This window comes from Corylus avellana, chromosome 6, assembly GCF_965113065.1.
Source record: "Corylus avellana chromosome 6, dhCorAvel1.hap1.2, whole genome shotgun sequence".
NCBI lineage: Eukaryota > Viridiplantae > Streptophyta > Magnoliopsida > Fagales > Betulaceae > Corylus > Corylus avellana.
Genome location: NC_142495.1, coordinates 26,015,821 through 26,042,103, shown reverse-complemented (window position 1 = coordinate 26,042,103; position 26,283 = coordinate 26,015,821). Strand labels below are relative to the sequence as shown.

Genomic DNA, 26,283 nt, shown 5'->3' with positions numbered 1-26,283 from the left:
TTTGATCAACGGATTTACTTTCACGATTCACAAATCATGGCAAATATGTCCTTTATTCATTATATTATCTTTAATATCAAAATCGACCAGAACTACCAAAATCATTGGTTACGTCAACAGGATTGACATTGGGGCTCAATTTGTTAAAGAATATAATAGATATTATTCTAGGATTATTTATTTTCTTATGGATTATAGAGTTTCTTTAGCCTACTAGGTTTATCTTTTCTTAGTCTACTACGTTACTTGCCTATCACTCATAGCCTCTCTATAAATAGAGGCATCTGTAATATTTTTATTTTAATCAGTCTTAATACAATATAGTTTAGTACATATTTTCGCTCTCTTTTTCTTCCGCGTTTTAATATATATATATATATATATATATATGTTTTACGTGATATCAGAGCTACCACGCCAGTGTTTGATCCAAAGGGTGGATCAAAGGGTCTATAGATGGTGGCATGACAAAAGAGAACAGCTTTATTAGCTGAAGAGTTTCTTTTATCTTCTCTCAGTATCTCCCACGTTTGTGTTCTTGGATGCTGAGTAAAGAGGAGACAATTCAGTTTATTTTCCAGTGTAAGGCCTATACAGGTCTCAAAGCCTTCTTTTTACACACTTTCTTTTGCTGCTGCTGCTGCTTCTTCTTCTTCTTCTTCTTCTTCTCCTTTTTTTTTTTTTTGTTCACTCATGTATTTGACTTTATTTCAAAGGTCATACCACTAGCTTTTACTTTCACTTTACTGCCTTTTGAAATTGGGTGATGATTTAATACATATAGCAGAGGTTAAAGACTTAAGTATATGCAACGTGGTCTTCCTTTTCTTTTTTTAATCAATAAATTGTTGGTGTTTGTGGTCACAAAGCATATGCATATGTTGCTTAGCTGCTTTTATTTTATTTTATTTTTTACCAATAACACAAGTTTTGTAACTTCAATATAGTTCAATGGAGGCACTTTCACTATTATGGGTGGCTAGAAATTGGGAGAGTACCATTTTTTTTTCTTCTTTTTTTGGGGCCAAGGATCATATTTTTCTCTAAAATAGAACTTTTGTCACATTATGGGTCCCATGCCTGAGTTCTCTAATTTAGTTGGCTACATATGGTAAACAATTATTAAAACATGCATAAATTATCACAGATTTGGGTTAGGTCTAGTTTCAATTTGAACTGAATAGGTTAAAATTGAAACACGTGTCTCTTGTGTGTTACTATAGGACACTTGTTCTAGTCCCAAAACATCTAATTGAAATTCGACCCAAGCTAAATTCAATTTTCAAATTAGGACGACGCTCACCGGATCATGATTTCATTAGGCCAATTTGGGTTATATGTTATTTGAAGAAATAAATTAATAAAGATTGTTAATTTTGTTAATTTTATTTTTTATAGTATGAATAATGAATAACTAATCAGCCTATTTATTGTTCAAACTAGGAAAAAAAAAAAAAAAGTTAAGTTGTCTATTCTGCTAGTGACAAAAAAACACCCATAATGGTTAGATTTGACTATTATTAAATATTTGACTATTCTTTTAAAGAACTTTATTATAACAAGATGAAGTTCTATATTAGAAATATATTATATGATTGAATGATTAATATAATATAATTGGATTCAAATTTATAAGCTTATACTTTTAGATCGAGTAGTATTCTTTTTTTTTTTTCTTTCTAAAACAAAAATATTAACAAACAAACTAAAATACAAAACACTCTAAATAAACATACATACAAAATTAAATTGATTTACTTAAAAAAAAAATTACAGCACCTAATCCCTTAAATAATATTTGGATAATATTATATCACAAAAAAATTGGTCTTATATTTGGATAATGAACCGTTAAATATGTTGTAGGTTTTTTAGCCAAAAAAAAAATCAAAACTGTTTTCTTGTCACCGTGGGTGCCTACAAATTAATAAAAGTCTGGTGGCATGGGGGCTCATAAATATAAGACCAAATCCTTATTCCCAAGTTGTGCTTCCAACTTGACTTTTGATGTTTTTGATTGGCTTTTCATGGTCCAAACATTAATTTGGGAATAGTGATTGATTCACCGAGTAATTTCAATGATAAGCTTTTTTTTTTAAAAAAAAAAAAAATTCAACGATAAGCGAATATCTGAATGAATTCAATGCCAATTGAATAATTTAATGAATTATTCAATACTCTACCTAGTTCGGCCACCCAATAAATAAATTAGGTCCAATCATTTAAACGACAAGATCAAGTTGCTACGTAGAGTCAGTTTGGAATTACATTTGAGAAATATAGTTTTTAAGAAAAAAAATTACTTTTTTAAAGCTTTTGCCAAAAAGTGCGTTTTATCATTTTTAGGCTTTTTGGACACTTAAAAGCGCTTTCAATTTTTTTTTACTAAGCGGATACTTTTTTTTTTCAAACGGATTTTTTTGAGTGTTAAACGTACTTTTAGGTTCTTCAAACGCACACCCAAACATGCCTATAGCGTGGTTATCTGTAGCATTTAGTACATAGAAATTAGTTTTTGGTTGAAGGGTAATTTTTTTTTTTTTTTTATGCATAAAAAATGTTTCAAACTAGAGACCTCCGCTTCATGAGACGTGATACTCAGCTACCCTTTGAATAAACATGCATGCTTCCTTATATTTGAATAAACATTATAAATAAAATGTAAAATGCATTTGTTCTAGCTAGGTGAAGTTGTTTTTCAGGATATTAACTGCTGTTTGAAAAAAAAGAATGAGAATGTTTTCCTCAATTGAACGGTACCTCTAATTCTCTGCCGCCATAGGAATTAGGATGTCGGCAACCAACTTGATGGAGGAATTAGGTACAACAAAACTGGATCAAGAAAAAGGAAGAGTTTGATATCTCAGTTTCAACCACTCCTTTACTTTTCGTACCCATGCATCTTCTTCCATCTTCTTTAATGCTTCATGCTTTAATTAATTGTAGTACTTAGCTTAATTTTGTATGATTAACCTTCTTAAAAGAGATTATGCTCTCCATTTCATTTGAATTATATATACGAGTGATATCTCTTAACTAACTCCTAATTAATGCTATTGATTTTTATAAGAGTGCATTGGGAAATGTGATTCAAAAATATAATTTTAGAGAATACTATGTGCTCTCTTAATTCTATGTAGATATTATTTTCTAAAAATTGAGTAAAAGAAATAAGGGATTGGTGGGACGAGTTTCTTTTTTCTTTTTTGCTTTTATTTTAAAAAAATAATATTCACGTATAAGAACAAAAGGAAAATACCTAATATTTTCCTGTAATTTTAAAACAATTCACAGAAAGTATATTGATTGCATGTGCGTTTTTAAATCGCATGCAAGAATGTGCGGTTTTAAAAATACAATATTTTAAAAGTTAAAGCTACGATTTTAAATATCAAACAACGATTTTTTTTAAACACTTAATGGAGTTTTTAAAAATTGTGTTTTCACATAGCGTATTTTAAAATCCTTATTTTTTAATAGTAATTTTTAAAATAATTAATTTCCTAAATTAAGAGTCCACTTGTATTTAATTGACTCGTGGTCCATTGCAATGATTGTGAGGGAATGTCAATCGTTGAAAAATTTATATGTATCCACTTGTATTTAATTGACTCGTGGTCCATTGCAATAATGGTGAGGAATTATGTCAACATGACAACATCTGAATCGTTAAAAAATTTATATATATCTTGGTTTTTTTTTTTGGTAACATGTATCTTGTTAACGTGGGCCCTAGAGTAAAGGTTAAGAAATATTTAATATTCGATAAGTAGTATATATATATATATATATATATTTTTTTTTTTTTCAAAAGGAAGAAATAAATCTGTCAACGGTTAAATGGTTAGGCATTTAGAGTTTCTTTTTTAAAAAAAAATAGAAAAAAAATAAAATATTATATACACATGATTAAGTGTCTATTTAGAACATTTGGTTAATAAAAAAAAATCCGAAATTTATTAAATAGGATAGTCATGGGAAGGGATTTGGAGGGAAAAAGTTACGTGGCTTTCTTAATTGTATAGCTACTAGTGATTGTTAAATAATTCTCTTTTCGTATTATTTTCATGAATCGGGATTTTTTAGAATTAAAAACTTTATAAGATAGAGTTCTTAAAATCCTAATTGTTATTTTGTAGTTTAAATACATAATTAGGTCATGTTTGATGCCCAGGCCAATGATCTTGTTAGAAGGGTCCACCGCGACATCCCAGTTGATTTGGGAACCTTTTATTTTATTCACTAAGACATTAAATATATCACAAATAAAATTTTTATGTTTTAATTGTCTCACAATATTGATATATAAAGAGAGAGAATTTTGGAAATTTTGTTTTCTTCATTAAAATAATTAAATGAATTACAAATAAAACCCCTAGGTTTTAAATGCCCAAAACTTGTTCATTCTTTAAAACGCTACGTGTCGCAATTTTAGGCACTCTTTAAAACATAGGTTCAAGACACGTGTCGTAACTCTAAGCACTCTCTACGTCTAAACTCTGCTTATATATATATATATATATATATATATATATATATATATATAAAATTAAATATATTACAAATAAAATTCCTAGGTTTTAATTGTCTCACAATATTGATATATAAAGAGAGAGAATTTCGGAACCTTTTATTTTCTTCATTAAAATAATTAAATGCATTACAAATAAAATTCCTAGGTTTTAAATGCCCAAAACTTGTTCATTCTTTAAAACGCCACATGTCGCAATTTCAGGCACTATCTAAAACATGGGTTCAAAATACGTGTCGTAATTCTAAGCACTCTCTACGTCAAAACTCGACTTTTATATATCAATTAAAGAGATATATATTGTTACTCTCTACGACTACGTCAATCTCGATCCAACTTTTACGCCAAATTCTCCTCCTTGAGAGTAACTATTTCCCTGACTCTAAGAGGTGATTGTGTTAGAAAATATAGTTTTTAAAGTTAGAAATAGTTTTTTTTTAGAAAGAAAATAAATTTCACTTTTAGACTTTTATAGAAATATTATAAAAGTCTAAAAATCCATCTTCCTTCCGTATTTATCCCCCAATTGCCACGGAAAATGATCTTTTTCATTTCAAAATTCTTTCATTTTTTTTATTTAGTGCATTTTAAAGGGTAGTATTATTTAAAAATTTTAATGATGATAGTACATTAAATGCAATATTCTTCAAAATGTATTAAATAAAAAAAAATGAAATTTTTTTGAAATAGAATTGACACCCAAACCATGTGAAGAAATAAATACAGGTCACTTGAATTTACTGGCAAGGGGAGACAACCAACTGCACCGATTAAGTTGGTCAGCAGTAACCACCAGTAATCATTGCAAAAATAAATGAAGAGCTGTCAAATGGTCCTCCCTAATACCGACTGTCCTACACTGCCAAACCCATTAAATTATATCTCAATAATCTCTATCTGTGATTATCAATCTACTGATAAAAAAAAGGGTGTTTTTGTTCTCATCAAAAAGTTTCAGGATCTAGCAATTCTTGTTTAGTTTGAGGGAATTCACAAAATTCAACTGCCTCAAACTTGTAAGCTAAACCCTAAACAAATAAAATTTCTAAGTTTCAGTTGTCTCACAATATAAAGAGAGAGAATTTTGGAACCTTCTATTTTCTTCATTAAAATAATTAAATGTTTCACAAATAAAATTCATAGGTTTTAAATGCTCAAAACTTGTTCATTCTTTAAAACACCATGTGTCGCAATTCTAAACACTCTCTAAAACATGAGTTCAGGACACGTGTCGTAATTCTAAGCATTTTCTATGTCAAAACTCGGCTTATATATATATGACTAGTGATATCTTTTAACTAATTCCGAATTAATGCTATCTATTCTTATAAGAGTGCCGTGGGGAATGTGATTCAAAAATATAATTTTGGAAAATGTTAAGTGTTCTCTTGATCTTATGTGAATATTATTTTTTAAAAATTAGGTGATAGAAATAAGGGACCCGTGGAGCGAGTTTCTTTTTTCTTTTTTGCTTTTGTTTTTAAAAAATAATATTCACCTAGAACCATGAGAACAAGAGAAAAATACCTAGCATTTTCCTATAATTTTAAAACAATTCACAAAAAGTATATTGATTGCGTGTACGTTTTTAAATCGCATGCAAGAATGTGCGGTTTTAAAAAAACACTATTTTAAAAGTTAAAGCTACGATTTTAAATATCAAACAACGATTTTTTTTTTAAATACTTAATTGAGTTTTTAAAAATTGTGTTTTCACATAGCGTATTTTAAAATTCGTATTTTTTAATAATAATTTTTAAAATAATTAATTTCCTAAATTAAGAATCCACTTGTATTTAATTGACTCGTGGTCCATTGCAATGATGGTGAGAGAATGTCAATCGTTAAAAAATTTATATGTATCCACTTGTATTTAATTGACTCGTGGTTCCCTTGTAACCTTTTCCCGCATTTGATTAAAAAAAAAAAAAAAAAATTGACTCGTGGTCCATTGCAATAATGGTGAGGGAATGACAACATCTGAATCGTTAAAAAATTTATATGTATCTTGTTTTTTTTTTTTTTTTTTTTTTGTGCAACATGTATCTTGTTAACGTGGGCCCTAGAGTAAAGGTTAAGAAATATTTAATATTCGATAAGTAATTGTCATATATATATATATATATATATATATATATATATATATATATATATATATATATATTTTCAAAAGGAAGAAATAAATCTGTCAACGGTTAAATGGTTAGGCATTTAGAGTTTCTTTTTTAAAATAGAAAAAAAAAATTATATACACATGATTAAGTGTCTGTTTAGAACATTTGGTTAGTAAAAAAAATCGGAAATTTATTAAATAGGATAGTGGGAAGGGATTTGGAGGGGAAAAGTTACGTGGCTTTCTTAATTGTATAGCCACTAGTGATTGTTAAATAATTATCTTTTTGTATTATTTTTATGAATCGGGATTTTTTAGAATTAAAAAGTTCTTAAAATCCTAATCATTATTTTGTAGTTTAAATACATAATTAGGTCATGTTTGTTAATGATTTTTTGTTTTATGTTCTCAAAGTCAAAAAATATTAACAAACAATTTAAAACACAAAACACTCGTCAAAATATAAAAATTATCGATCCACACACGAAGAAAACTGTTCAACCATACTTTGGTATGATATAATATAGTAACTAAAAAAAAAAACAGAACAATGCACTACCTTGTAAGAACATCTCTTTTTTCCATATCGAGAAACTTCCGAGATAATTAGCATTTGTTTCCAGGAAAATAATGATGAAGCAGCAAATGTCCACGCGAGGGACCACCGAAGGTTCTGAGAGACAAGAGACTCTCGTTAGCTTCTGTAAAAACACGAAGTCCTGTAGGATGTAAAACACATGGATTAGACGTTAAAAAACTCAAATCCACCAATATTTACGGCATCTCTTAAGTCTTAATGCAATCAAATTAATTGAAATACCCTTTCGTCGCCAACGCTCTTTTTCTCTCTTTTCCGGCGGCCGGAGGCCTAGAGATATGAAGAAAAGTCTTCGGGGGATCTTTGGCATGGGCATGGCCGGAAGTGCCGCCTGTTTGATTGACCAATTTTAATATTAATATATCAAATACTTTGAATATTTGAATAATCGTCTTCCACTTGTATCCCCAGATGGGAAGCTTCTCTATTACTTGAATAATGAGTGATTGGCGTTTAACAGCTTGGAATAATCATAGAATTAATTTCATTTAGACTTGTTCTTAATCGATTGGTTCTCTGCTCTTTTTCAATGGGATGTCATGTCATCTTCACAAAATGTAACATCTTAATGACCCAAAACTCTTTAAGATATGCTTTAATATGGTCAATGCAATATTGCAAGATGTGTGGATTCCCTGAGGATATGAGTATCATATCTTCTAGCATGACACACTTGATCGAATGCTAATTCAAATAATTTGATTTAGATTCCCAAGAAGAGAGTTGTTCTATTGTGATAGATTTTGATTTTGAGGAATAGGGTTCTTTTATTGCTTTGCAATAAGAAAATTCATGTGAGTCTTTACTTATTTGGACAGATGTCATGCTCCACCGATCGCTAGTGACCGAGCAAACTCTTACATAAAGCTGCCTTATTACAATTAACGTATTAGAGCAGTACTGCAAAGATTTTGATTTTGAGGAATATAGTTGTTGTATTGCATTACAATAAGAAAACTTATGTGAGAATTTTTACCTATTTGGACAAGTGTTAAGTTTCACTTGTTCGAGCTTGTGACCGAGCAAGCTCTTACATGAAGCTGCCCTACTACAATTAATGTGCGTATTAGAACAAAAATACTGCAACGGGAAAACCTATTGTACGTACAAAAATTAAATAATTAAATATTAGATTTTTTGATTTGGGTATATATACATTTCACTAAGAATTTTAGACAAGAAGATTGATTTTTGATGACTGAAGAACAATATAAAATTCTAGAAGCTTCTTCTTTTTTTATTTTTCTTATTTTTTTATAATAATATATTAAAATGCTGAATTGGACCAATCAAAACCCTTAAGATTACGCATGTGAAAGTTAATTGAGTATATACTCATGTTTGAATTTGAAAGAGTTTAATCTTATGCGACAAGTACAACATCATCGTTCTTGCTACTTCTACCTCACCCAGAAAAAAACAAGAAAAACAAAACATCTTACGATTAGGCCAACGTCAATATCAGCAGAATATATATATATATATATATATATATATATATATATATATATATATATAAGAACAATAGTTTATAATGTTAATCATTAAGGAATAATGTGATTAATGGCCATCTTTTCAACCCATGAAAATAAAAAAAAATATTATACCGTTGCGCAACAAACTAGTCCTGTTTAAGGGAAATTATGCAACGACTTTTTGAGAACTCTTTACGTGCACTCTCTTGCCCTGGCCGCACAGATTATTAAATTTAAATGATATCTGTGGTCTCGTTTGCAAAAATTGACCACATATTACTGAGAGACGACGGCCGTGTTTGGCAAGCTCTTTCACTTTTTTTTTTTCTTTAAAAAAAAAAATTATTATTCAAACAAAATCAAAATAAGAAAAAAAATGCCCTTTCTCAAATTCTCCCGTCTTTAACCAAAAAAAAAAATAAAGAAAAGAAATTATTTCAAAAGCTTATGTTGATAGAATAGAACTATCAGTCTTGTAAGTAGAGCTGACAATTTAATTCACCACCGGAGAACTCGATACCTAATTTTAAGGTTAAGTTTTAGGTTAAATCGGTTTGAATCATAAATGAGTGACCTGTTTAATAAACATGCCACACGGGTCAACCCTTTTGTCTAATTTTTTTAAAGTAAATTTAAGTTCAACGGACAACCCACTAATCCGATACGTAGTTTTAAAATTAGGGTTTAAGTTAAATGGATTCGGATCATAAACGAGTTATGACCCGTTTAATAAACGTTTTTGGGTTCTGGTTGACATAAACTGGTTTAAAGGTTAACTGGGTTGACACGACCTCGACATGTGAGCCTGTTTTGCCAACCTTACTTATAAATATAAAAAAATTGAGTTCTACACTATAATTGTATTATATGAGTGAATGATTAGTTGAAAAAAAGAAAAGAAAAAAAAGAAGAGAGTGAATGATTATATTGATCCAATTTTTAAAAATTTAAAATTATAAATTGCACTAAAACATTTGATTATTCAATACTCTATCAGAAATGAGGAATGCATCACAATCAACCCTCTGTTAAACAACAACAACAACAACAAAAATATTTAGCTTACGGATAAAATTGTATTCCAAGACATCCCTTGAAAGGGATGAATAGTTGTCGTATCATATTCCGTAAGAGGAACAGTCACTTATCAAGACCAAATTATATATATATTATGTGAAATTATCCATTTTAATTATTTGAACACCTCCTTTGAAAATGTCAAAGTCCTGTATTTCTTGACTGGCCATCTCGGTCTCATATTTACTCTCAGACTTTCTGATTTCTATAAATAACAGACACTCCCCAAACACGTATTATGTTACCATATATACATACACACCCAGAGAGCTGCTTCGGAAAGCGTTGGTCTCCACTTTCATCTCTGTAATCTCTTATAAACAGAGCTTCCGCAACACACAAGAACTGTGATCATGGCGGTCGCGGAGAAGGAAAGTACAATGGAGGAAACTTCAACATGGGCAGTTGCGGCGGTGTGCTTCGTCTTGCTTGCCGTTTCAATCTTCATTGAACATTTTCTTCATTCTATTGGAAAGGTAATCTGCTCTGCTCTGCTCACAGTCTCTGTTTTTGTTTGTGTTGTTTAATTAATTGCAGAAATCATTTCTTGATTCCTTTAATAGTGGCTAAAAAACAAACACAAACGAGCTCTTTACGAAGCGCTTGAAAAGATCAAAGCAGGTATCTCTAGATTCTCTACCTCACACATTAAGATGATCGATCAGGATTCAGTCGCCTAACCATTTTTCTTTCATGGGTTTTTTTGGGCAGAGCTTATGCTGTTGGGATTCATATCCTTGCTCCTGACAGTGTTACAAGATCCCATTTCTACCATATGCATACCCAAGAGAGTCGGAGCCACGTGGCATCCCTGTGAAACGGTGAAGAGTGGGACGACCAAAAAAGATTCTGGAGATTCCGAGGATTCTGAGGACAGCAATGGTCGGAAACTGCTCCAATTTTTGGATTCTGGCTTCTCTGCTCGTCGGAGATTAGCTACAAAAGGATACGACAAGTGCACAGAAAATGTAATTTCTTTCTTTCTTTATTTCTTTCCAAAAGGGCATTACCAATGAAGATCTAAATGATTTAATTCCATGGAATAATCATTTGCGTTGCCTATTTTGCAGGGAAAAGTGGCCTTCATGTCTGCATATGCAATTCACCAGCTCCATGTGTTCATCTTCGTCTTGGCCGTTTTTCATGTGATTTTCTCCATACTCACCCTGGCTTTGGGCAGAACGAAGGTACCCTTTTACCCTTTCTCCTTCTATGGAGATCTATAAATTCTTCTTCTTTGAATTGTGCAGATTCTAAATCCCTCTTTGAATTGCAGATGAGAAGATGGAAGGCTTGGGAGGATGAAACAAGAACACTTGAATATCAATATCATAATGGTAACTTCTCTTTGACTTTCAAACCATCTACTCACGTCTCCTAAATCAATTGCTTCTTTTCCACTTAATTTAAACGAGTGATGATAGTCACTCAACTATTTTGTTCAATTTTAGGCAAATTTTTACCTTATTTTTTTTATAAAATAAAAAATGAAAAAAATGTCTGAAACAACCCAATCTATTTTTTGTCTTTCTTTTAATGGCAAGAGGCAAGAGGCCTCATCTGTAGTTGTTGTGGCCCTATCCACTGATTAACTTATGACTTCTTGTTACCTAAGACTTTTATGGGCAAAAAATGATATTTTTATTACACTATAGCATATCTCTTAAAAAAAAAGACAATTTTTTGCCTATAAAAGTTTTAGGTGGCAAGAGGCAAGACACCCCATCTGTAGTTGCTGTGGCCCCACCCATTGATTAGCCCGTAACTTCTTATCACTTAAGGCTTTTATGGGCCAAAAATGATATTGGGAAAACTTCAGAAAGCCCTCCTGAACTTCCAGCCGTTTTGACATATCCTCCCTGAATTTTCAAAACTCTTACTCAGGCCCCCTGAACTTTGGTTTTCTCTCACTTTGGATCCTTTTAACTTTTTATACCCATTTTACCCTCCCCCAAAACTACGTCGTTTTGTGTCCTAAAACTACAACACCTACCTAGCCCAAAATGACGTCGTTTTAGGCATTAAATTTATTTATTTATTTTGCTTCTCTTTTTTTTAAAAAATAAATAAAAAAAAATTAATGCCTAAAACGACGTCGTTTTGGGCTGAGTAGGTGTTGTAGTTTTAGGACACAAAACAACATAGTTTTGGGGAGGGTAAAATGGGTATAAAAAGTCAAATTGTTTGACTTTAACGTTAAAAGGGTCCAAAGTGAGAGAAAACCAAAGTTCAAGGGGCTTAAGTGAGAGTTTTGAAAATTTAGGGGGGTATGTCAAAATGGCGGAAAGTTCAAAGGGGCTTTCTGAAGTTTTTCCAATGATATTTTTATCATACCATAACATATCTCTTAAAAAAAAAGTGTGTTGTTAAGAGATTATGATTAAGAAAAAAATATACCCGCTAATCTAATTAGTTATTGGCCAACGTTTTAATCATTTTACTAATTATAAATTATTATGTCAATTTGTAAAAAAATTATAGTAAAAATGGTGTCGGTTCGGTTATTTTCCTTGGAGAATAAATTTTTAGTCATTTTATGGACTTGGTCAGCTGCTCTACAGAGGAATTAGACACCCCTCTTTCTCGAAAAGTGATAGCAAAACACAAAATTAATTTACCAAAAAGTGACTCACATTGTCAACTGAATAGATGACTTTGCATCCGATCATCTTTTCTTTATTTATTTATTTATTTAATTTTATTTTTTGTCTAATGCAAAGTCAACTGATAGATGACTTTGTAAATTGCTTTTGTGAGCAAATTTGGTATGAAAAAATCTTTTAATTTTTTTAATTTTGATAGCGTGGTGAAAGAGATCATATGGACTTCAAGGGGGGTGGCATATGCTTATGGAAAATGATTTATATGATGCAGATCCACAGAGGTTTAGGTTTGCAAAGGAAACTTCATTTGGGCGAAGGCATATGAGCTTCTGGAGCAAGTCAACGGTTTCTCTTTGGGTGGTCAGTAATGTCCCATCACGATTATGTGAATTTTACAATCATAATTAACAAAGACTTAGGAATTAAGTTATATTTGGATAATTTGTTACATAAATTTACTCTGTATATTTATAATATGGTACCTGACGTACTTTTAAAACGTATGATTTTACTAGTATTTTAAAAAGCATAGATTTTTTGATTTTTTTTTTTTTTCGTGTTTTGCAACCGATATTTTGTTCAATTTCACTTTTAAACGGGATTCTTTAGGCAATTTTGTTTAAAAATGCGTATTTATCATGCAAAATTGCAGGCCGAACGCATTTTTTAGGTAAATTTTCAAAATGATCATTTTGAGTAGGGCCCATTCTGATATTGACTCGTTGCCTCATCAAAAGTTTGAGTAGGCCCATCAATCTTTTATTAAAGTGACTGGTTTTAAGTACAATAGGGACTTCCAAGTACATTTTCTTAGTAATGAGAAACTCGTGTTTATTTTTCAATTTTGGACTTTTAAGGGCATAAAGAGTTTGTTGTGGTACAGCTATTTGAAAGACCCGATTCTCCTCCTCTTATCAGGTGTGTTTCTTCAGACAATTCGTCAAAACAGTTACTAAGGTTGATTACATTACACTCAGACATGGATTTATTATGGTACGTTTAATTTAGAAATAATGCTAGAAACTACACTTTTATCTCATAGCTATTTTATTTTGTTGATGTCATAAACCTGTGCCAATCAACCTCAGTTAAAAATAAAAAATTCAAGGGTTAATTGTGTACTTGGGGATTCCAAATTCACATTAATAATTGAAGCTCCAATGTTATGTGACTTTAGGCACACTTGGCACCAGAAAGTGAAACAAAGTTTGATTTTCAAAAGTACATCAAGAGATCACTTGAAGAGGATTTTAAAGTTGTGGTGGAGATCAGGTTGGTGCTCAAGCACTTAAAAGGGGTTTGCTTCTTTGATTGATTTTCAATTATCTTAAAATTCTAACCTTACTTTTCATTTGCAGTCCAATCATATGGGGCTTTGCAGTGTTATTCCTATTGTCCAATGCATATGGTAAGCATATGGCCCAACATGAAAAACTGTGTATCAGTTGAGTGAAGACTCGAACAGCCGATTTCGTGGTATTAACCAAATGAGTCGACCATTCGAGCTAACTCTCGCGAGCCCGATTCTCATTATTTTTGAGTCCAAATTTATCATAGATTGCCTTGGGGACTACAACTGACTAAGAAATGTTTCCTTGTATGTGTCGACAGGATGGCATTCTTCTCTATGGCTACCATTTGTACCATTGTTTGTAAGCTCCAAAACAGAGACAAACTTGTTTCCTACGTTCTTTTTATTTGGGTTGGAGCTCTTTATACAATCTAAGCATTTGGGTTGTTGGTTTAATAGAAGATCTCATGTAGTTTGCTGTGACTTTTGCAGATAATCCTGTTGGTGGGGACAAAGCTACAAGTAATAATTACAAAAATGGGGCTAAGAATTCAAGAGAGAGGAGATGTGATTAAGGGTACACCTGTGGTACAGCCAGGTGATGACCTCTTCTGGTTTGGACGCCCTCGGTTCCTTCTCTTTCTCATTCACTTCGTTCTCTTTCAGGTACAATTTTCTCACATTCATCAACAAATTACATAATAGTCTATCTGGGATACTAATTCTAACATCTTCCTTTTGCCTTTGCCCTCTTTAATTGCAGAATGCATTTCAACTGGCCTTCTTTGCTTGGAGTGTGGTAATTAGCCTTTCACTTCTACTTATCTATTCTATCAATTTGGTGCATGCTTAGAAGATGCCAACACACTTGCTTTTCCCTAACTTTCCTGCCATATTTTTTTCCTCTCTTTCAGTATGCATTTGGCACAAGTTCTTGCTTCAACAAACGCACTGCAGATCAGGTCATCAAACTCTCGACGGGGTCAGTTCTTATCAATTAACTCCATATGCTGCTGCCATTGTTAAGATGTTATTATCTGGCTGATTAACATTAATTGCCACTTAATTTCTTCAGGGTCATCATACAAGTTCTCTGCAGTTATGTGACTTTGCCACTCTATGCTCTAGTGACTCAGGTGAGACATGATTACACATTAACACAACAAAACATGTTATGATAATTAACAACAACTTGAGACTAATGGTTCTTTGCTCTGATTTGACAGATGGGGTCTTCCATGAAGCCCACCATCTTCAACGATCGAGTGGCGGATGCATTAAGAAGCTGGCATCGGACAGCCAGAAAGAACACAAGGCAGAGCCATCATCATTCTGAGACAAATTCACCATTTTCAAGTAGGCCGGCCTCTCCCACGCACGGGATGTCCCCTGTTCACCTCCTGCATAACTATCAGCACAGCAGCCTTGACATCTTGGACGCGTCTCCGCGAAAGTCAAATGTTGAGAACGATCATTTGGACGTGGTGGAGTTGGGATTTCGTAAGAAACAAATAAGTGGAGAAGAAGATTCTTCGCATTATTCATACAAAAAAGAAGATTCTATGCATTCTGAGCAGCAGCAAGAGAGGGAGATTCAAGGGCAAAGTCCATTGCAATTGCTGCAAGCACCGGGAGCCATCCGTACCCAACATGAAGTCAACAATAGTCTCTCGGAATTCACATTTCGCAGATGAATATATATATACCCACCAATAGAGTTTGGATCATAGGAGAATGTTGTTAACTTATACCACGATGTAAATTTTTTTTTTGTCCTTGACATAACTTCTCCTCTCACTTGTAATCTTTTTTTGTTTTTTATTTTTATTTTTATTTTAATTTATTTTCTTTTATTTTGAGATAGTAAGTCTTCTTTTGTTAATGAAGCTTTACATTTCTTTTAATAATAATAATAATAATAAAAATTAAAAATCAGTAACATGATTTTAAGCAGATTTTAGCACAAAATTTTGCTCTTATTATCCATCTTATACATTTTCCATTTTTTATAGGTTGTTTTTTGATGTAAGGATCAAATTAAATACATTTTGTGTGTAGCTATACAAGAGCACTAAATGCTTTGCAACCACATATTGTCGTCAAAAAGGTTAGATTTTCAGGCATATGGGTTGATTTATAAATGTTCAGTATTACTTGGGTATTTTTTAACAGGTCAAAAGTACTAAATGCATACGTCGGCGGTAATCGAGCCGAACTTTAGAATTTCAAGACTGATTTGTTTATAAGGACCCTTATTCAAGTCGAGTTTGAGCTCGAGCTGAACTAAGAATTGTGTGTCCCAACTCGGCTTGCGAGAGGCTTAGTATAGCTCGAGCTTGAGTCGAGCTATTGGCTCGAATGGTGTTTTCTGAAGATATTCGTGGGCCTACATATCTCATAAAACCGGTTCAATAAGAGAGGGTTGTTCATTCCTTATAAACATGCCTAAGGTCTTGTCTACAAGCAATGTGAGATTATTTTTCAATACCCTCCCTCACGTGTAGGCCAGTATTTTTTATGGTCTTTGTCATGGGGTAAGTAGTGTGAGCCCTATTCGCCCTGTGGTAGGCTCTGATACCATGAAGAAATTCGTGGGTCTAACTCATCTCATAAAACCGGTTCAATAAGAGAGAGTTGCCTATTCCTTATAAACATGCCCAAGGTCTTATCCATAGGCAATGTGAGATTATTTCTCAACATTTTCAACGAGTTCAAACTAGACTTTTGAATTGTCTGATCCAAACCCAGTTTGAGCCTAAGCTTAGTTAAAAAGCCCGTTCAAACTTTATTTGGGCAACTTGGCTCGTTTAGGGTTTGTTTATGTTTGTTTTTTGTTTTTTTAATTGTGATCAATTTTTTTTTTTTTTTTGAAAAACTCATAAACTTAATTCAAAAAATAGCAAATAAATCAGTAAGAAATTTTGGCCAATTACAAGAAAATCCAATTAGATAAGAGCGCTGTCATCAATTCAACGAAAAAGAGAGTAATTTTGTCTGCCTTCTCTTCCATGTTATGCTTTTTTTCTTATCATTTTCTTGGCTGGTGTTCTTTGTTCTCTAATAGCTTTTGTTTCTGCAGATGAGTGGAGGAGATCTTGGAGTATCGGCTCTGTTTACAATCTAAGCTTTTGGGTTGTTGGTTTAATGGAAAATCATGTGGTTTGTTGTGATTTTACAGGTAATCCTCTTGGTGGGTACACAGCTACAAGTGATAATTACAAAAATGGGGCTAAGAATTCAAGAGAGAGGAGATGTGATTAAGGGTACACATGTGGTACAACCAGGTGATGACCTCTTCTGGTTTGGAAACCCTCGGTTCCTTCTCTATCTCATTCACTTCGTTCTCTTTCAGGTATTTCTCAAATACATCAACAAATTACATATTACGGTCTCTTTGAGATTGCGTCGAGAAATAAAGCTTTTGTTTACAGAAAAATTCTAAAATAATTTTTTTTTTTTTTAAAAAAAAAAAAAAACCTCATTTTCAAGCTTTGCTCAAAATGTAGTTTCGAGTTTTTTTTAGAGCAAAAAAGTCAAAACGTGCTTTTTAAGTTTTTACCCATTAGATCCATTTTTGCTTGGTACATCTTTTTATGTACTAAAAATACTTTTTAAACTTTTTAATGCAATCTCAAACGCTTTCAAGCTATCTGGATTCTAATATCAGCCTTTGGCTTTTGCCCTCTTTGTCTTGACTTTAATTGCAGAATGCATTTCAACTCGCCTTCTATGCGTGGAGTATGGTAAGCCTTTCACTTCTTTAATCAATCAATTCACAAAGTACTTAGGGGCTGTTTGGGTTACGTTTAAGAGGCTTAAAAGTGTATTGAACGCTCGCAAAGTCTATTTAAAGAAAAAAGTATCGGTTTCGTAAAAAATTTTGGAAGTGTTTTTAAGGACCTAAAAAGCCAAAAAAATGACCAAAACGCACTTTTGGCAAAAGCTTAAAAATGAAGCTTTTGTCAGAAAACGCTTTTTGATTTAAAAGTTCTATTTCTCAAATGCAATCACAAACATACTCTTAATGTTGTCTTTACTAAGAAAAAAAGTCCCGGCACATGTGACATTGGCATTGCTGAAAAGCATCTATTTTTAGAATTTAGAATTGAGCAACAAGAGAAGCTTATGCTAGAGCTTTCCCTCACTTTCCTGTCATATTTTTTTCTTCTCTTTCAGTAGGCATTTGGCATAAATTCTTGCTTCCATAAGCGCACTGAAGATAAGGTCATCAGACTCTCAACGGGGTGAGTTCTTTCACAAATTAATGCACATCCATGGAATTCCATATGCCATGCATGGTGCCATTGTTAAGATGTAGTTATTTGGATGATTAATGCGTTAATTAAGTTTAAGAATTGCTAATGCTATACGACTTTGGCACTTTCTTCAGGATCATCACACAAGTTCTATGCAGTTATGTGACTTTGCCGCTCTATGCTCTCGTGATTCGGGTGAGAAATTAATGATAATATGGCTTCAAAGGTTAAATAATACAAATATAGAAGCAAATATATTTGCAAAAAACACAAATCATTAAAAAGCAGTTTTCACATTTTTGTGAGAATATAAGAAAACACAATTTTTTTTTTTTTTTTTTTTAATTTTTTATGATGGGGAAGGACCCACTTCTACAGAGTAAACCTCGAACCCGTGCACCGCATTCTCGAAAGTTTTCCTACACGGACCAAAATAAATCTCTAACTTTTACACCAGAGGGTGTGGCCATAACGGGGAGTTTGTACCTAGCAAGTCTCAAACTTGGAATCTAATGGGTGATACTCCCTAAGACCACAATCGTCAACCACTAGGCCAACCTTTTGGGGTTAAGAAAAATTTTTTTAAAAATTAATATGCATAGCCTTTGACTAATTATTCTTTGGACTGATTTTTTGCAGATGGGCTCTTCCATGAATTCTACCATTTTTAATGATGGAGTGGCAACAGTATTAAAAAGCTGGCATCGCAAGGCCAAAAAGAAATCTAAGCATGGCCATCATTCTGAGGCAAATTCACCAATTCACCTCTAGCATAACTATCAGTATGGCAGCCTCGACAGCTTGCACACATCTCCTAATGATCATTTTGAGATGGAAGACTTAGAATTCCAAAGGAAACAAAGTGGACACGAAGACTCTATGCATTCCGAGCAAGAGAAGGAGATTCAAGAGCAAAGATCATTGCAATTGCCTCCATCACCAGGAACCATTCGAACCCAACACGAAATCAATGTTAGTCCGTCAGATTTCGCTTTTTGTAGATGAATAAGCAAACAAATGTCCTGCACCGGCCGTTCGAATGTTATACCTCAAGGTCTTGTGTTCGAGTCAGGACGGGTGGTATATTGTAAGTGTCTGGAGTTTACTTTATAGGGGTGAGTCCGAAGGGCCTATTTTATAAAGGTGGCACATTATATATATATATATATATATATATATATATATATATATATATATAAGGCAACAAATAGAGTTTGGGTAATAGGAGAATTAAAGGTCACTACAAGAAAACGATTTTTTATTGACATACGTTTTCTGACGTGTCAGGTTGTCTGACATGTCAGTAAACCCTCATGATGGGACAATTTTGACGTGTTTTATGCGTCAAGATTGTGGGTGTCAGGAATTGGGAATTTCTGATGTGCCAAATATGGCACGTCAGACATTCCTGACGTGTTAAATCCAACACGTCAGAAATTTCTGACGTGTCATTTTTGGCACGTCAAAAATGCTTTCTGACGTGTCAAAAAATGACACGTCAGAAATTCTTGACGTGTCATTTTTTGGCACGTCAGAAAATTTGGTTAGTTTATAAATTTTTTTTTCCTCCCCCCCTATATTTTTTGTGAATTTTTTCGGGACTATACCCGAATTTTGTATTACGATTAACCTGATATTCAATCTATCCGGCCATCAATTCCATGTAAATAATATACAATTTTTCCATCAAATAACATACATCATATCCATTAACATCAATCACAAACTATATATCCACCAAAACTAACTTCAACACCAATTAAAGCATGACTAACAGTCAGAAATTAATTCTCTTATATTTTTGAATGTTGAAATGGGTTACGGTGTTATAAAAGAGAAGTAAAGTACTGGTGTTTGTTTTGTAAAAAATTAATTTTATTGAATGTTAATTGGGATCGATCATATTGTACAATATTAAACCTGATAATGTTGGGATCATATATATTATATATTATTTATATCAATAATATAAATGAATTAAACCATATATATATATATATATATATATATATATATATATATATATATATATTATTGACGTGTCAAATTTGACACGTCAATAGTTTCTGACGTGTCAATTTGACACGTCAATAATTGTTGACTTGCTGTTTTGCCACGTCAGTAAATTGCTGACGTGTCAAAACAGCACGTCAACAGTTACTGACGTGTCAAGATTTGACACGTCAGTAAATATAAGATTAATTAGTTATTTATTTTAAAATATTGTAAAATTAAATTAGATTGAAATTTACTAACGTGTCAAATTTGTTGACATGCCACTTTTGACACGTCAGCATTTACTGACGTGGCAAAAAATTCTTACTGTTTGCCACGTCAAAAGGAATTTTTTGCCACGTCAAAAAATGGCCTTTTTTTGTAGTGGGTTAAATATTTTTTTGCCCCGATCCTTATTTTTTAACAACTTTATTTTTTGCTCATTCGGTTTTCGTTTTTATCACAGCTATTACCTCCGTTATGGATAAAGATGAAGATAATACCTTTGTCTAACTTCCTTCTAAAATTTGACAAAAATTCACGATAGCACCCTAAAACTCGACACGTGTCCATATGCCTAATAAAAAATTAAAAAAAAATTAAAATTAAAACCACTCCCATTTTGCAGCTACCACCCCCAACCCCAAGGGCCCTTTGTCACGGGATGATTAAGCTATTCTCAATAGCTAGTTTGAAGGTGATCGTTTATGGGTCGCCGTACTATTCAAAAAGGTAATTCAGCCAACTCAACAATATTCTTTTGCAATAAGACTCGTATTGCATAATATTATCATTTCACCCACAAAAGTTTCACTTTTTTCATATTTGATCAACGAATTTACTTTCACGATTCACAAATCATGGCAAATATGTCCTTTATTCATTATACCATCTTTAATATCAAAATCTACCAGAACTACCAAAATCATCGGTCACGTCAGCAGAATTGACATTGGGGCTTAATTTGTTAAGAATATAATAGATATTATTCTAGGGTTATTTCCTTTCTTATGGATTATAGAGTTTTTTTAGCCTACTAAGTTTATTTTTCTTTAGTCTATTAAGTTACTTGCTTATCACTCATAGCCTCTCTAGAGACCTCTATAATACTCTTTATTTTAATCAGTCTTAATACAATGTAGTCCATTATATACTTCCGCTCTCTCTCTTTTTTCTCCTTCTTCTGCTTTTTAATATATTTAATATATATTTATATCTTTTAGGCTTTTTAGATCCTTAAAAGCGCTTTTAATTTTTTTTTACTAAACGGGTATTTTTTTTTCAAACAGATTTTTTAAGTATTAAACGCACTTTTAGACTCCTCAAATGCACACCCAAACAGGCTCATAGCTTGGTTCTCTGTACGCACACCTAAACAGGCCCATAGCGTGATTCTCTGTAGCATTTGGTACGTAGAAATTAGTTTTTGGTTGAAGGGTAATTTTTTTTTTTTTTTTTTTGACGTGAGGGATTTCAAACTAAAGACCTCCGTTTCATGAGACATGGTACTCATCTACCCTTTGAATAAACATGCATGCTTCCTTATATTTGAATAAACATTATAAATAAAATGTAAAATGCATTTGTTTTAGATGAAGTTGTTTTTCAGGATATTAACTGCTGTTTGAAAAAAAAATAGGGGTGCAAAGGCGGGCGGTTTTTAACCGCCCGCTAACCGCTAACCGCTATAACCGCCAACCGCCTAACCGCCTAACCGTCTAACCGCATTAACCGCTAACCGCCTAACCGCCATAACCGCCTAACCGGCGGTTATTGGGTCTACTAACCGTAACCGCTAACCGCTAACCGCCTTTTTATATAATATATTTTTATAATTATAATTATAAAAATATTTATACATATAACATAATCACTTGATCATTAAATCACAATTTTTTTAAAAAATAATTAAATCACAATTTGAGTATTAATATATTATCACTATAATTTATATGATTATATCACATGAGATTGATTATTAAATCATTTGATTATATAATAACAAATTATACATATATAATATGACATAACTCATAAGTATACTAATTCATACTAATACAACAATTAAATATCTAGAGACTTATTTCCAATGTATGTTATAAACCTATAAGTCTATATAAGTCTACATATGTATATGAATAATATAAATGTATAATATCAATAGTTAATCATATGATTCAATGACAATTCAAATACTTTATTCAAGACTTCAAGTGAATCATATTATTAATGTACAATGATGATATGATTCGTATAATATCAAATTAAGTAATTGACATTGGATTAAACAATGACCAATGTGTTACTTATAAACATAATTTAAGTACTAATGTATTATCATTATAATTTTAGTAATTTATATATTATCACTATAATTGATATGATTATATCACATGATGACTTGATCATTAAATCATATGATTATATAATAATAAATAATACATATATAATATGACATAACTCATAAGTCATAAGTCTACAAGTTAATCATATGATTCATGTACAATGATAATCACAATTGATTCAATTGAATTAAACAATATGTTACTTATAACTACAAGTCTACAATTTAATTAAAGCATTATTAGATACTTTAGAAATTTAGGATTTAGGAGTTTGAACATTGCCATTTACCATTAGATATTAAGTTCAATTCAAAGAAAAAAGATTATAAGTAAATATGATAAGAATTTAAATAATTAATCATATGAATCATATGATATAATTTAATAAGACTATATGATTATATAATATCAAATTAAGTAATTGACATTAGATTCAACAATGTGTTACTTATAATCACAATTGAAGTATTAATGTATTTTTTGAACATTTTTTAGAAAAAGAAATTTAACCATTTTTTGAAAGAAACAAAAAAAAGAAAATTAACAATTTTGAACAATTTTGAATTTTATATATATAATTGCTTATAGTTATATTATATGCATATTGAATAATATAAATGTATAAGATAAATATTTAACTATATGATCCAATTACAATTCCAATACTTATCAATTATTCATGTACAATGACAATGACAATGTGATTCATATAATATCAAATTAAGTAATTGACATTGGATTAAACAATGTGTTACTTATAACTACAATTGAAGTATTTTTGTTTGTTTGTAAGTTTATAAGATCAACACTTAATCATATGATCCAATGACAATTCAAATATTTATAGCAATTGGGCCCAAGAAGATATTAAAAATACAAGAAAAAAAAATGAGGGTAAAAAAAAGCCCAAAAAAATAAGCCCAAAAAAAAAGCCCAATTTTAAAAAAGCGGTTAGCGGGCGGTTATCTATTTCACTAACCGCTAACCGGCCACTAACCGCTAACCGCTAACCGCTAGGCGGTTAGCGGTTGCGGTTAGTGAAATTTACTAACCGCTAGGGCGGTTACGGTTAGCGGTTATTGCCACTAACCGCTAACCGTAACCGCCTTTGCACCCTTAAAAAAAAAGATTGACAATGTTTTCTTCAATTGGACGGTACCTCTAATTCTCTGCTGCCATAGGAATTAGGATGGCAGCAACCAACTTGATGGAGGAATTAGGTACAACAAAACTGGATCAAGAAAAAGCAAGAGTTTGATATCTCAGTTTCAACCACCCCTCTACTTTTCGTACCCATGCATCTTCTTCCATCTTCTTTAATGCTTCATGCTTTAATTAATTGTAGTACTTAGCTTAATTTTTGTATGATTAACCTTCTTAAAAGGGATTATGCTCTCTATTTCATTTGAATTATATTTCATTTGAATTATATAAACGAGTGATATCTCTTAACTAATTTCTAATTAATGCTATCGATTCTTGTAAGAGTGCATTGGAGAATGTGATTCAAAAATATAATTTTGGAGAATGTTAGGTATTCTCTTGATCCTATGCGGATATTATTTTTTAAAAATTGGGTGAGAGAAATAAGAGATCGGTAGGGTGAGTTTCTTTTTTCTTTTTTGCTTTTATTTTTAAAAAATAATATCCACCTAGAACCATGAGAACAAGAGAAAAATGCCTAGCATTTTCCTACAATTTTAAAACAATTCATAGAAAGTATATTGATTGCGTGTGCGTTTTTAAATCGCATGCAAGATGGTGCGGTTTTAAAAACACACTATTTTAAAAGTTAAAACTACGATTTTAAATATCAAACAACGATTTTTTTTAAACACGTAACTAAGTTTTTAAAAATTGTGTTTTCAAATAGTGTATTTTAAAATCCTTATTTTTTAATAGTAATTTTTAAAATAATTACTTTCCTAAATTAAGAATCCACTTGTATTTAATTGACTCGTGGTCCATTGCAATAATGGTGAGGTAATGTCAACATCTGAATCGTTAAAAAATTTATATGTATCTTGTTTTTTAGTTTTTTGTTTTTTTGTGCAACATGTATCTTGTTAACGTGGAAGAAATATTTAATATTCGATAAGTAGTTGTCATATATATATATATATATTTCAAAAGGAAGAAATAAATCTGTCAACGGTTAATTGGTTAGGAATTTAGAGTTTCTTTTTTAAAATAGAAAAAAAATAAAATAAAATATTATATACACATGATTAAGTGTCTGATTAGAACATTTTGGTTAATAAAAAAAATCCGAAATTTATTAAATAGGATAGTGGGAAGGGATTTGGAGGGAAAAAGTTACGTGGCTTTCTTAATTGTATAGCCAGCTAGTGATTGTTAAATAATTCTATTTTTGTATTATTTTTATGAATCGGGATTTTTTAGAATAAAAAACTTTATAAGATAGAGTTCTTAAAATCCTAATCATTATTTTGTGGTTTAAATACATAATTAATTAGGTCATGTTTGTTAATGATTTTTTGTTTTATGTTCTCTAAGTCAAAAATATTAATAAACAACTTAAAATACAAAACACTCGTAAAAATATAAAAACTATCGATTCGTATTGGCACGATACGAAGAAAACTGTTCAACCACACTAGGTATCATATAATATAGTAAGTAAAAAGAATAGTACAATGCCCTAATACCTTGTAAGAACATCTCTTTTTTCCATATCGAGAAACTTCCGAGATAATTAGCATTTGTTTCCAGGAAAATAATGATGAAGCAGCAAATGTCCACGCGAGGGACCACCGAAGGTTCTGAGAGACAAGAGACTCTCGTTAGCTTCTGTAAAAACACGAAGTCCTGTAGGATGTAAAGCACATGGATTAGACGTTAAAAAACTCAAATCCACCAATATTTACGGCATCTCTAGTCTTAATGCAGTCAAATTAATTGAAATACCCTTTCGTCGCCAACGGTCTTTTTCTCTCTTTTTCGGCGGCCGGAGGCCTAGAGATATGAAGAAAAGTCTTCGGGGGATCTTTGGCATGGGCATGGCCGGAAGTGCCGCCTGTTTGATTGACCAATTTTAATATTAATATATCAAAGACTTTGAATATTTGAATAATCGTCTTCCACTTGTATACCCAGATGGGAAGCTTCTCTATTACTTGAATAATGAGTGATTGGCGTTTTACAGCTTGGAATAATCATAGAATTAATCTCATTTTGACTTGTTCTTAATCGATTGGTTCTCTGCTCTTTTTCAATGGGATTTCATGTCATCTTCACAAAATGTAACATCTTAATGACCCAAAACTCTTTAAGATATGCTTTAATATGGTCAATGCAATATTGCAAGATGTGTGGATTCCCTGAGGATATGAGTATCATATCTTCTAGCATGACAAATTTGATCGAAAGCTAATGCAAATAATTTGATTTAGATTCCCAAGAAGTGAGTTTAGAATTTTAGACAAGAAGATTGATTTTGATGACTGAAGAACAATATAAAATTCTAGAAGCTTTTTTTATTTTTATTTTAATTTTATTATTATATATATATATATATATATATATATATATATATTAAAATGCTGAATTGGATCAATCAAAACCCTTAAGATTACGCATGTGAACTAATTAAGTATATACTCATGTTTGAATTTGAAAGAGTTTAATCTTATGCGACAAGTACAACATCGTCGTTCTACTTCTACCTCACCCAAAAAAAAAAAAAAAAAAAAAAAAAAAAAGAAAAACAAAACATCATACTATTCTCTTATAAGTTTTAGAATCTGCCACATGTTACTTGTTCTTAGCTGACATAGAAATTGATTAGGCCAACGTCAATATCAACAGAACAAATATACAACATCGTCGTTCTACTTCTACCTCACCCAGAAAAAAAAAACAAGAAAAACAAAACATCATACTATTCTCTTATAAGTTTAATTTAAAATCTGCCACACGTTACTTGTTCTTAGCTGACATAGAAATTGATTAGGCCAACGTCAATATCAACAGAACAAA

The 26,283-nt window shown here is 31.6% G+C and overlaps 1 protein-coding gene across 3 annotated transcripts; it reads left to right on the top strand.

Moving 5' to 3' along the window:
- Window positions 1-10,055: 10,055 nt before the first annotated feature.
- Window positions 10,056-19,035, top strand: LOC132186046 (MLO-like protein 6). Of its 3 annotated transcripts, XM_088517294.1 has the most exons (16): window positions 10,056-10,270; window positions 10,358-10,415; window positions 10,506-10,762; window positions 10,865-10,981; window positions 11,071-11,131; window positions 12,669-12,757; window positions 13,316-13,390; window positions 13,575-13,669; window positions 13,756-13,805; window positions 14,009-14,049; window positions 14,181-14,354; window positions 14,452-14,487; window positions 14,603-14,670; window positions 14,764-14,824; window positions 14,915-15,169; window positions 18,776-19,035. In XM_088517294.1, exons 1-16 carry the CDS (start codon window positions 10,148-10,150, stop codon window positions 18,947-18,949), a joined length of 1,734 nt encoding a protein of 577 aa, XP_088373420.1. In that variant the 5' UTR covers window positions 10,056-10,147; the 3' UTR covers window positions 18,950-19,035. The 3 variants fall into 3 exon arrangements, with proteins under 3 accessions (XP_088373420.1, XP_059455810.2, XP_088373419.1); XM_059599827.2 differs by lacking the exon at window positions 18,776-19,035 and having other exon boundaries at window positions 14,915-15,531; XM_088517293.1 differs by lacking the exons at window positions 10,358-10,415; window positions 18,776-19,035 and having other exon boundaries at window positions 10,180-10,270; window positions 14,915-15,531.
- The last annotated feature ends 7,248 nt before the right edge of the window (window positions 19,036-26,283 follow it).

Excerpts from the sequence above, each read along its gene's own strand:
- LOC132186046 (XM_059599827.2), top strand. The coding sequence starts at position 10,148 with ATGGCGGTCGCGGAGAAGGAAAGTACAATGGAGGAAACTTCAACATGG. Across the intron at positions 10,982-11,070 it reads TGGCTTTGGGCAGAACGAAG|ATGAGAAGATGGAAGGCTTG; the intron begins GTACCCTTTTAC and ends TTTGAATTGCAG. Across the intron at positions 14,825-14,914 it reads TCTATGCTCTAGTGACTCAG|ATGGGGTCTTCCATGAAGCC; the intron begins GTGAGACATGAT and ends CTGATTTGACAG.